A 13,158-nucleotide genomic window follows, 5' to 3' on the forward strand; every position below is an offset into this window, starting at 1 on the left:
TGTTATGGTCAATTATATTATATTTGCACAAATTTATTAAAAAAAAACACATTTAAAGATTAACACCCACAACAAAGGCACAATACTGTAACATACCTGCAGTTGTTAAAAACATTTAATTACATCTGAAATCAACATTTTTGTTGTTTTTGTCTGTTTTTAGTTTTAAATCTAAGAGAAACTGATACTAGAGATGATGAAGATACTCTAAACCTACTTGTTACCCTTGTGGCTCCTTTAACATGAAACAGCTTTTTTATTTTTTATTTTAAACTTTATTGGCAGCTTCACATTTCAGCTGTTTGTTTCCACTTCATAACACCCTGCTTCTGTCTCTCTTTGTTTATTTGAGAAAACTCCAAGCAAACCAAAATGTGTTCCTACAAAGCATGTGACATTCACATGTCTGGGACAGGACCAACAAATGAAACATGGGAAAATAGTGGCATCTCCTGGAATAGTGGATAACATAGAGAATATACTTGTAACAACAACTAGTTACTACAGTTTGTGTACTCAGCACATCTATGGTACTCAATGGCCCAATGGGATGCAGCAGAATCCATTAGTGGAAGCTCAAACCTGCATTTGTACACTTGGTAGTGTGGAACTAAGTATTGTCTTTTTGTGTATACAAGCATATATTTGTGGTCTTTGGCCATAAATATATTGTAAGTATCAAACTCAAAATCAGACAACATGTAAAACTGGGATAGTGGCAAAAAAAAAGGACTGGAAACGCTACATAAAGCTAACAAAAAGAGAACAAGGAAACCACTAAATATGACCATTTTTCAAATATGTCCTTTTTTCCCCTTAATTGAGTACAAAAACAGGATAAGAATGAAATAAAGAGATGGATGAGTTTTTCTGGATGTTGTCATTTACAGTTTGTAACATTGTTAAAAGAGTCAGAGAAATCCCTGTAAAAACCAAATCTAAACGATTCTCATTAAATAGAGATTATGATTATGCACAGCACTGGCTCAAGCATACTTATTTCAAAACTCTAACTTAAAATGTCTTTTTACACTCATAAAACAATGAATGAACCCAAAACTGCTGATTAACAAACATAAAAGGAAATCAGCATTTGGTTCAATTTATTTTCACAATAATAAAAACGCAAAGTGGTAACAAATAGGAAAAAAAAACAGCATAAGAATAAAACACACTGCCTTTCAAGTCTTGGAAATCCTCCAACATCCTCTAAGAGGGAATAATTTCAACCTGCCGGCTGGTGTTTTCAAGGTATGAAGTTTCTCTAACATGAACTCATGTTTGTTTTTGGTCTAATTAATATCAAAGCAGTAACTGAAAGCTGCCGGCTGCATTCATATCAGCAGTGCTGAAATTGTGCTGTCTTTCTCCACAGGGAACGTTTCCACTTTGCTGGTTTGGCTGCTCACCAGTGTCCTGAAAAATCACACAGCAGGAGATGCTGTGAACGAGCCAGGCAACTCACATGTGATGTCATATATTTTATTTCTTTATATTTCTTTGTATTTTACAAATGTAGCTGTTTTTCTGAAAAACAAATGTACATCTCTGGGTTTTACAGCCATTATTACTGGTTTTTGTAAACTACTTAAAAAAATAATAACGTTAAAGAAAGTTATTGTCACCAAAACGACCAAAACTCACTCTGTCCTCCAGAGCGCATCCATGGCAGGTTGGTGGGGCTGTAGCTGCCTGTTGCAGTCCACCACAGAGTCAGGAAGTGGGACACCACTGGTTTCCGGCAGCAGCAGGCACAGTCCACAGCATATGATTGGTCCACTGCTGTAGATAACCATAGCAGCCAAGGAGATTGCTCCGTCAGGGTTTGCGGGGACGAGGGTGTTGACCAGGCAACCGAGCCGGAAAGACAGGTTGACCAGTGATAAACAGCGTTGCCTGGATTTAAAAACAAAAAAATATATACTCTTATTGAACAATGGCTAGAGAAGATTTCTGCTATGCTGTTTAATTGCCCCGACATCTCAACATCTAATCTCAGATGAAAAGTAGCTCAAAAACCAATAGGACCAATTAAATTTGCAAGACTTCAATATCAGCTAGAAGATCATACATAAACAAATCGCTCAACTAAGTATTGGAAGTAAGAAGCAGATGGTGTGGAAATATATGCTTAATGAGAGTAAACCAACCTTACAACTTTTGCTTTCAAGTTAAATCATACCTCTATAGGCTAACTAATGTGTACAACTGGACGGGGTTTATGGTGCCCTTGGTTCACCATGCAACAAAAGAGAAGTTTCATACAGAAGATACATGTTGTTAAACTGATGTTTCGTTTCCAGAAACTGCTCGTCTGTGTACGTGAAAAAGATGATGGGTAGATTTCAGTTCACAACTATTTAGTAACCAAATTGCCAAAAAACAGAAAACTATAATCTGACTGATATTTTCGCTTTGGTAAGGACAACATCTGCCGTGGCTCATAACACAAACACTTTGTAACAGCAGAACCGGTTACCATCCTTGATCCATCCTTGGTCCAGGGGTCCAGTCCAGAGACTGCTTAGCTTAAGTGAAGTTTAGCAGACAGCTAGCAGTTACAGCTGTCTGTGTCTTTACCTACTTGTCAGTCAAAGAGGCCACGCCCCTATTTTTAAAAAACAGCAAATTTTTAATACAAGCGTTATAAGACATGTACCTCCACCCCCATAAGGCTGTTAGAAAGAGGTAAATTAAACAGGTTATAAACATGTTTATTTTGCAGTAAATCTGGACATTTTAAGTTTGAAGCCAGGCTCAAGTGAACATTAGAGGAATGTCTGCTTGTGGAAAACCTGCATTAAAGAGTGTTGTGTTGTTTTCTACCTGACCACAGTGGGGAACAGTTCAATGCTGTACAGAGTGGAGATAAAGATGGCAGCCAGGACGCAGAGTTTCCCCAACAGAGCCAGACTCATAACCAGCATCGGCGTACCTGCATCAGAGTACCAGTCTCAGAGATGGTGGTCAGATTTGATTGGAGGCTGCAAACTGCATATAGAATGATTCCACCTACTCCCACTAATGTTATGTTTTTTCTACCAATATTAAATACCAGTATTTTCTCCCACTAAAAATATTGATTAAATAGATTAAATAAATCGACTGCCTGGGACAAAGAGCAACTGTCATCAAGAACTTTTAACACAGTCTCCTATTGTGGCGTTCAAGAATAGAATCCTAAGAACAGATGCTTTTCTAATGTTTTTATTTAATGTTGTGTTCATTTTAGTTTAATTTAATTTAATATTTAATGTCTCTTAAAAGTGATTATGAACTAACCTAAAATACTGAAAATGCGGAGGACTCACCATTGTACCTGGACAGGAGTAACGACACGAAGCAGGCAGCTCCACTGAGGAACAGAGCGAGCATGCTCATTGGCCGGCGTCCCAGACGAACCAATGGGACAAGCAAGCAGGGAGCTTCTGATAGCCCGGAAAAGAACTGGGCGGAGTAAACGCCAACACCGAATGAGCCGATGTTCAAACAAATTCCATAGTATGTCAAAGCTGATGCCGCACTGGAGGATGACAGGACATTTATTTATGTATTTATTCATTTATTTTATTATGTTTTTAATTTACCAATATTTTGTTTTGTGAATTTTAATTTTTGCATTTTTATTATTATTTATTTTCCTTTTATTTTATTTTCCTTTATTTTGTTTGATGGATTTGCATTTATTTTATTTATTTCACCTTATTTATTTATTTTATTGTATTTATTTTACCAGTATTTTGTTTTGTGAATTTTCTTCTTTTTTTATTTCACTTTCAACTTATTAATTAATTAATTAATTAATTAATTAATTTATCTATCAAGGTTTCCTCTGGACTTGTAAGTGAACACTTTAAACAATGATGAATTTTAAAACAAAACTGTGACAATGTTTCTGATTAAGGTTTGTTTGACATAAACCTGTAAAAGTTTAACTCAGCATATTGAAGGGGTTTTTTTGTTGCTCAAACTTAACCACAGTTTGGTTGTACTGCACACAGAGTATTACACTTCCTCCATTTTGTTTCACAGTTTTCCGTATAAATAGAAATTAGTAAATACAAATTTACCCTCAGCAGCCTTTTATCCATCAAACACTCACTCAAGTGTAGGACTTTTAATGATATCAGCTTAAGGTTCCTGTGTGCCTGGTGTTATAACTCACACAAACCAAAGCTCCCTGATGACGAAATGCTGTTACTTCACACCGGTTGTTTATGTATTATATAACCCTGTTACCTTTGGCCACAAACAAGAGGAGGCTCAGACTTATTGAGAACAGTCTATTCTCGTTCCTTAAACTCCCTTATTCCAGTTTTACAAATTATTCTGCATGCAATACTAAAAGATTCATCTATCTATCTATCTATCTATCTATCTATCTATCTATCTATCTATCCATCCATCCATCCATCCATCCATCCATCCATCCACACACATACATATATATATACAGTGGAACCCCGACTTACGAAATTAATTCGTTTCTTTTGTAAGTCAAAATTTTCGTAAGTCGAAGCACCTTTTTCCTTCGCCTTTTGAGTGAGGCGATGCTGGCTGAAGACAAAGTTCTTGGTGGAGGCTGAAGAAAGCATACGTTTGCATGCACACATACGTACGTGTACATGTAAATAACGGTATGGAATTTAATTCTAAACACTAAAAACTAAAACTTACATTTACGTTAATTAATGTACGTACAGTATGTACACTGTGCAATGATATTTTTTTTAACATTTTTTTAAACTCACTCATATTTATGCCTCATGCCGGCCCCATTATGAATGAACAAAATGCTAATTGCAAACAAAAAGCACACGAAATAGCGCACTGCAACAACAATACGTCTTTCACGTGGAACACATTTCGCAAACGGATTTCGTTACACGGGCATTTTGTCGTACCACGTTAATTGGTTAATTGCCTTCTATTATACAACTATATTACAAATAGTTAATAATTTTATCTCATATATTTAATATGAGATATAATTATCCAAATATTGTGACTTTAAATCTAATAATTTGATGTGAAAATATTCATATGTTTATTTATCTTTGTTATAAAGGGCTGTGTCCCATATGGAGCGTGTGCAGTAGGTACCTCACACAGCTCATGACAAACAATCGCATCAGGACAGTTGGGTGCTTCAAGTGGATTATGTCACTGGAGGCATGATCTCCAGTCACAGGGTCTTCTCTCTGAGCTTCGGTGGCTTTCTGCAAGTCTGACCAGGCGGAGTCCAACAGCTGCACACAAACACAGCTGGATTATTTTATATATGTTTATTCATATACACACATATATATTAGGGGTGCAACGATATTCGTATCGATATTGAACCGTTCGATACAGTGCTTTCGGTTCGGTACACATATGTATCGAACAATACAACATTTGTAATTTATTTTATCAATTTTCCTTCTGACGATGCTGTCTGTGTTGAGCGCTCAGTGAATCTGTGTTCGACTACTCCGCCTAGGCTGCACTGTCCAGCGCAGATCCACTGAGCGCTCAACACAGACAGCATCGTCAGAAGGAAGAGCGCAGGGCAAGCTAGCGAGACAGAAGTTAAGCTCTCCTTTTAACATGGACCTCCCCCACTCTCATTCAGATCTGGCGTTTGGAATTATTTTGGTTTTCATGTGACGTATGACCCTGAAGGTAAGCGAGTCATGGACTAAAGTAAAACAGTATGTTGGATGTGCCACGCAATGCTCAATTACATTGGTGTGAACTAGTATGTTAGCGCAGTTAGCTCGTTAACGTGTTGGCCGTCTAGCCCCATGCACGGGGCGATCGGCGGTAGCTCGTTAACGGAGATTTGCCGTGTTGTGGCGTTAAGGTCATTTCAACGAGATTAACCTGAAAGCACTAGTGGGAACACAACGAATATGACTGCACATTTACGCCGACATCATCCTAGTGCAAAGACAAAAACAACAAGCATGCTACTAACTTTAGCCGAGTCATTTAGACAGCTGTTAGCACATGATTCTCCTTATGCTGCTGAGAATATAGCCCAGAAGAAGCGGATAGTATAGCTTTTATTTTGGAAAGAGCCATTTCTCTGTAATAAACTCTCTTTTCCAAAGATGAGTGATTCCTCAATCAGATACAGGGCTTGCAATATCGCTAGCCCGACGTCCTAGCGATTTTTTTCAGACGGGCTACCAAAATTCTATCTCTTCCCTGCCCGTCGGGCTATTGTAGGAAAAATATGTGTCAATGCTTTTGCATTCTTTCAGAAATGTAGCTGGGTAATTATGTCATTGGCATCGGTGAGCCACTGTCAATATGTGACATATTGAAATCGCGTTTGAATTTGCGCTTGTTTTTTTGCTTTCACTTTGCAATCGTGCGAACTGTGTATAGAGAGCGACAGCACTGATCTGTGAGTGATGATAATTTGTGCACCAATTCCTCTGACATCGTCTTATTAATCGTTAGCTTACTATGGAAACATGACAAGTGAAATCTCCCGCAGCTTAAACATGTGAGAGGTTGATCGCGCAGAGAATCGCTGAGCTTATGTGAGTGCGTGTGTAAAAGCATTTCAGTTCTGCTGAGCCAAATAAGACAGGTCAGGGTATAGAAGTGACAGCCAAAGAAAAGCTTACCACAAAACGGAGAAGTTATGACAAATCAGACTATAAGGCAAAAAGAAAGTGCAGCTTTATGGTTTCATGGACAAAATAATTTCTGTGGCTGCAATATGACGAGCTAAATAACCAGGGCTGCACATAAGTGGTCCGCAGGTGTGCATTCGCTGTCAAAATAAAAAACATGCACAAGGGTTAGGGTTAAATTTAAAAACTGTACTTTTGAGTTAAAATATATATTTATAATTTTAATAAATGACAAATTAAAAATGCTTGAACATTTTTTTGTATCGAAAAAATATCGAACCGTGACACCAAAGTATCGAACCGAACCGTGAATTTTGTGTATCGTTGCACCCCTAATATATATATATATCCCACCTGATCCAGACTGAACCAGCTGTAAATTTTTGAATTTTAAGTTACTGTACAAAAATCACTGATTCGGTGGCTATCAGCTTGGAAGCACTTACAAATGATCCAGCTGTTGATTCAAAACTGTTTGTTTGTTTTTTGACCTAATGTTTGAAAGAAAAAACTCCCATGAGAACAATCGATTTGTTAGTCTGTGTTTCTGATGCCAACACATTCAAAAATGCTGATACAGGGAATGTTTTTCACCACACTGAATCCCCTGTTATGTAATAGCTGTGCTGAAAAGCAGCTGCAATTTTTTCCCCCCTGCATGAGTTTGGAGCCTGTTGTTTTTTGTAGTTTTCAGTAGAAAAATTCTTCAAATGTTTTCAGGGTTCAGCTAGTTTAACATCTGGACTCTTCGCTGCTGGAGTACGAGTACGATGTGGTTTTGTCTTCCTGAAGAAAGCAAGGCCTTTGCTCAAATAGGCATGTCTGAATGACAGCATGTTCAGGCTGTCATTCAGACAGCTGTCATGTGATACTAACACCCCCACCCACCCACTCACTCCCCTATCATCAGTGATTTAAACTGTGTGCTGATAATAAGCAGTATGGTCCCAGAAGACCATAATTTCCAAAGAGAATCTCAGATTCTGGTCAGACCAGAGGGTGGTTGTCAGGTCAGCCTCAATCCATCAAACAATGGTTTTAAGCAGTGTTCCTGCACATTAGTGCTACAAGACGTCATAGACACCAAAGCTCTACAGCCTTTTTACAGACCACAGATGACAGAATTCATAAACAGTGGTCGACCCCTCTCCAGTTTACCTCTGATAGAGTTAGTTTCCTTGAGATGTTCTTTTAAGAGCATCGTAAAGAGTGACGGCAGAAGTTTTAATGCACCTTTCTCATTACATAACCTTTCCATCTATTGTTGACCATTTTCCAACTTATTTTAGAAGACCATCTGTTTCTTTATATCTTGCAGTTAAACATTATCAAACTAACACAAAGAGGAGCTGGGTTATAATAAGGAATAATCCTACTTGTTAACACAAGACATTTATGATTTGAAATGAGGCAAATGTTTGTTTACCAGGTCCAAGCGCTGGTTATCTGCAGGGCTGTTGCTCCGGTAACGGTCCAGGATATCTGTCCTCTTCTTTAACAACAGCCATCGGGGAGACTCTGGGATTGAACTTGAAGGAGAAAAACTGTTATTGCTTCCTTTATTAACGGTCTAAATGAGGCTACCACAGGTGAACAGGTGTGTTGGCCTACAGGTAGAGTGGCAGACAAATGATCTGAGGCAGAGCCAGTGACAGGTGCAGACGTGTCCAGGTAGGGTTGAGCCAGGCCAAAGGAGCTCCACCCATTGTCCCCAGGCTGAAGCAGAATGGCAGGAAAGCCGGCGGCCACAGCCGAGAATCAGGGGGAGTCCACTCCACTGCTGCAACGCAAACAGTTTAAAACAGTCTACAATTTAAATTCTGCAGGTTTCAGTGCTATCTTCAATGTGAACTTGCTCTCCAAAGCTTCTAAGATTTATTAGAGTAGCTTTACCTGATTTATTATTTAAAAACTACCCTTCTTTATGTTATACTGAACCTTGCTGAAGCCCAACTGTTTTAGCTCCAGTCCCTAAATGCCCACTTCCTTCTGATTGGCCAACTTAAATATACATACATTTATCTCATAATTTAAAACTCATCTTTAGCACACAGCACTGTCAGATAACATGCATAAGGAAAAAGATAATAAATCTATAATAAAAAGTCTCCATAGAGTCATCTTTAAACATAATGACTTACCTTAGTTAGCTAAGGTAATTAGAGTTAGATAAAATTAACTGATAATAATAATAAACAATGAATAATAAACCAAATCTCTGTCTGTGTGTATTTGTTTCTTTGACCCACAACACCACTTACAAAATGTGATCATTTCAAAAAGAAAAGGTGTTAAAGGTACCCCTCCAAAAGTTGATTCTGTTCATCTGGACGTAGCATTTTGTGGGAGAAACGTTTCGTCACTCATCCAAGTGACTTCTTCAGTCTCAGCTGACTGCAGGTTTCCCCAAACTTATAAACAGTACATTTGCATAATGACTGAAACCAGCCCACTGAAGGAACAATGGGCTGGGAGGTCAGAACTGACAATAAATGCTGAAGCAATGGATAGAAATATAATACAATAAATACAATAAATATTGAATTAGCTAAATTATAAGACCCTGAGTCTTCCTACACTTTGGGTCCATGACTTACTATGTAAAGGCTAGCTGCTAAATTAAATCAAAGCTGAAGGAATAGACTGCTTCCTCCAGTCTGCACATAACACTGTAGGGGTCAAAGGTTAGGAAGCTGCTGGAAGCAATCCTGCTTCATTAGGCCTCAACCTGGTCAAGATGGCTTTATCTGTAACACGTGCTTTTTATCAGCCTTATGTAAGTATGTCCCACCACGGTCCAATTAAAGTCACCATCCAGCCAGTGACCCAAAGCCCACTGAGGGCTGTCTGATAACGAACCACCTTCCAGCTCGCACAAAACACTGCAGGCTCCCCAACATACTTTGTGAGACACTTCTAAAAACATTTTGAAGTTGGATACTCATAGATTTAACTGACTTTCTTTAATTAACTTATTAATGGTCAGAAAATGTCCAATGAAGACCACAGCTCAATATAACGGGATGAAAGTAGATCTGTGATACGACATTTTAATCATGCTTTTAGGTTTCTTGTGTTACCTAAACTGAAGGCGCAGATGTTGATGCAGCAGCAGCAGATTCCAGTCAGGCAGCGAAGAATAAGGAAGAGGAGTGGTTGAGGAAAGACAGCAGGAACGAGGCCACACACGGCGTGCACGCACATGGAAATCAGCAGTACTGGACGCTTTCCGTACCTGCACAGAAACCATCAGCGAGATTTTTCTTGTTTGAAGATGAGTGATGACTAATGTTTATTTTAACTTAAACTTGACATATACACTACAAGTCAAAAGTTTGGACACACCTTCTAATTTTTTATGTTTTTTCTTTATTTTCATGACTATTTACATTGTAGATTCTCACTGAAGGCGTCAAACTATGAATAAACACGTATGGAATTATGTAGTGAACAAAGACGTGTGAAATAACTCAAAACATGTTTTATAGTTTAGATTCTTCAAAATAGCCAACCTTTGCTTTGATTACCGCTTTGCACACTCTTGGCATTCTCTTGATGAACTTCATGAGTTAGTCACCTGAAATGGTTTTCCAACAGTCTTGAAGGAGTTCCCAGAGATGCTGAGCATTTGTTGGCCCTTTTGCCTTCATTCTGCGGTCCACCTCATCCCATACCATCTCTATTGGGTTTAGATCAAGTGACTGTGGAGGCCATGCCAACTGGTGTAGCACTCCATCACTCTCTTCTTGGTCAAATAGCCCTTACACAGGTGCTGTTAACTTGTGATTTCTGAGGCTGGTGACTTGGATGAATTTAACCTCAGCAGCTTTCTTGGGGCGGTCCTCATGTAAGCCAGTTTCATTGTAGCGCTTGATGGCTTTTGCAAAGCACATTTAAAGTTTTAGCAAATTTTTGGACCCACTGACCTTTAGTAAGTGATGATAGACTGTTGTTTCGCTTTACTTAGCTGATTGGTTCTTACCATAATATGAATGCTAACAGTTGTCAAATTAGGCTGCCAGTTGTGTACCAACCTGACTTCTACACAACACTGATGGTACCAACCTCATTAAGAAGGCAATAAATTCCACAAATGAACCCTGACAAGGCACACCTGTGAAGTGTGACTACATCATGAAGCTTATTGACAGAAAGCCAAGGGTTTGCAGCGCTGTCAATAAAGCAAAGGGTAGCTACTTTGAGGAATCTAAAATATAAGGTCCAAACTTTTGACCAGTAGTGTATTACAGACTGTCAAGTGTTGTGTTGTACCGGTCAGATATGGCTCCTCCAAACAGAGATCCCAGCAGCAGACCAGTCATGAAGAGCATCTGACCATAAGACAACCAGTCTGTCCAACCACACACTGACTGACACACACACACACACACACACACACACACACACACACACACACACACACGCACACAGGCAAATATAGATGTTCAAGTCCAGAATACACTCAGAGAACCAAAATATAAGATGCAATGAAACAAGTTTCACAAAGATTAACTTTTCTGTTTACAATGAGAGACATGACGTGTATGTGTAGCTGTGGGGGTTTATTAACTTGGCCATAATCAGTTTGGATGTGTTTGGATGTGTTTTACTAGTTGAATAAGAACTGAATCAAAAATCCTTTTATCCTGTTGAGACTTTTCAAAATAAACTGAATCACGTGGAAGATGCAGAATATTTACTGATGAAAAGCAAAAAAGAGCCGTCAGGTGCTAAAAAATAAACCTTAGACTCAAACGTTAGAACAGGCTTTTCCCCGCAGCACGCTGTGTAATAATACTCACAAAGAAAACGGCAGCCGTTAAAACTTATGTCTAAAATGTATAGTTTCATGCATTGGTTAAAACACTGGACTCTAGGTACACGACGCCCAGCTGGAAACACTTCACGCAAGTCGAGCTGCCCGAGATTCACAGAATTTACAGAGAATGTTAAATTTTTGTGATTTATATCGTTATCAGGACGATAAATGCCTTATCAGGATATGAGATTTTGGTCATATCGCACAGCCCTATTCAGCCGGGTTAGTAATCCGTGGTATGTTGGTCTGCTTTGGATTTCCGAGTGGGAAATGCAAGTTAAAGGGGCATTTCATAAAAAAAATTCCAATTGCAAACTCAGAATTTGTGACTTCTAACATATTCAGGAATGCACCTACATGCTGTACATTCCAAGATCTTCCTCTTCACCTAGAAAACTGCAGTGTTTTTCAGACCATTCTCTGTAAAGCCTAGAAATGGTTGAGGGGGAAAATCCCAGAAGAGCACAACACAACAACCACATTCAAATTCACTTAAATCACCCTTTCTTTTCGATTGTGATGCATAGTTTGGTGCTGGCCCAGCAAGTTGTCTGGACCATGTCTACATGCGTAAATGCATTGAGTTGCTGCCACTGGTTGATCAGAAATTTGCTTTAATAAGCAGTTGAACAGGTGCATTTGGAAGACGGAACTAGCAAATTTTTGATTCTGTGCTTGAAAAATACTGAAACCTTTCTTGGATTTCCTAGATAGAGGTCCAGACATGACTACAAATGTCTATAACGAGTTAAAAAGATTACAACACGTGCTTATGCTAAGCATGGCTAAATTCAGTTACGATTAATGACAGACGATTTACAGAAAATTAGCTTTTTTTACTTTACCCTCAGAAATGGTTCATTAACAGCTTCAAGTTGATCATTAACACCATGTTAATCTCTAGAGTTGCTGTTAAGTAATGCAGATTACTGTCCAGTTAGCATGTTGGCTGAGACTTTAAACCGATCATTTAATGTTGAAACAATGTTTGGTGAAAGAGGCCCCAAGCTGGCCTTTCAGTGGTGTCAAAAACTGAAAGTTATATAACTAGAAAATCTAAAGTTTATTAATTGCACGTTTTTCATTTCATTACAGTTCATTTCTAATGTGTCTGAAACTATATTTAGGCCTACACTTTAAACCATGAGATAACTATAACAGTAAAGGGAATAAGAAACACGCACTTAAAAATATCCCCAGGTGTTGCACCATCACAGTATTCATGACTGTGTTACAACTTCAGACCTCTCAATGAAAATAATCTTCACTCACGTCTCGGATCCCGCTCTCTGTCCTCCAATCGGCGTCGTCCTTTAAAACCTTGCTGAGCGCTGATTGGTTTTCCTCCTTGTTCGGTGCCAACTTTTCAAGCCACGAAGCAAACGTGCCAGTATCATTGCCATGGCGACATGTCTCAGCGACCACAGCGGTGGTGAAAATGTCCAGAAAAAAGAGGAAAGCCGTGAAGAAGAAGATTAGAGCGAGGCGCCAGTAGACGGAGAGCTGCAGCGGGGACATGAGCGGGCCTGTCTGGTCTCCCACAAGCTGATTCATCCTGACCTTTACCATGCTGGAAACTTCAAAACTCACAACTTTGAACTCTTCAGGAGCTCCACATGTTGTTCCAGCAGACCTCTGAGCAGCGCGTGCCGGTCAGGTCTGAACAGCCGCTGCTGTCACAAGAAAGTGGTTGACCTGTCAAGCAGGAGG

General features: G+C 39.0%; 1 protein-coding gene across 1 annotated transcript; it reads right to left on the reverse strand.

Moving 5' to 3' along the window:
• Positions 1 to 291: 291 nt before the first annotated feature.
• On the reverse strand, positions 292 to 13,028 carry LOC113015529 (solute carrier family 22 member 6). The gene is made up of 10 exons (XM_026157525.1): positions 12,721 to 13,028; positions 10,902 to 10,999; positions 9,710 to 9,864; positions 8,241 to 8,409; positions 8,056 to 8,158; positions 5,104 to 5,249; positions 3,312 to 3,523; positions 2,827 to 2,935; positions 1,645 to 1,896; positions 292 to 1,416 (listed from the first exon to the last, which is right to left on the reverse strand). Exons 1-10 carry the CDS (start codon positions 13,015 to 13,017, stop codon positions 1,335 to 1,337), a joined length of 1,623 nt encoding a protein of 540 aa, XP_026013310.1. The 5' UTR covers positions 13,018 to 13,028; the 3' UTR covers positions 292 to 1,334.
• Positions 13,029 to 13,158: the final 130 nt, after the last annotated feature.

Source organism: Astatotilapia calliptera, chromosome 23, assembly GCF_900246225.1.
Source record: "Astatotilapia calliptera chromosome 23, fAstCal1.2, whole genome shotgun sequence".
In the NCBI taxonomy this organism is placed as follows: domain Eukaryota; kingdom Metazoa; phylum Chordata; class Actinopteri; order Cichliformes; family Cichlidae; genus Astatotilapia; species Astatotilapia calliptera.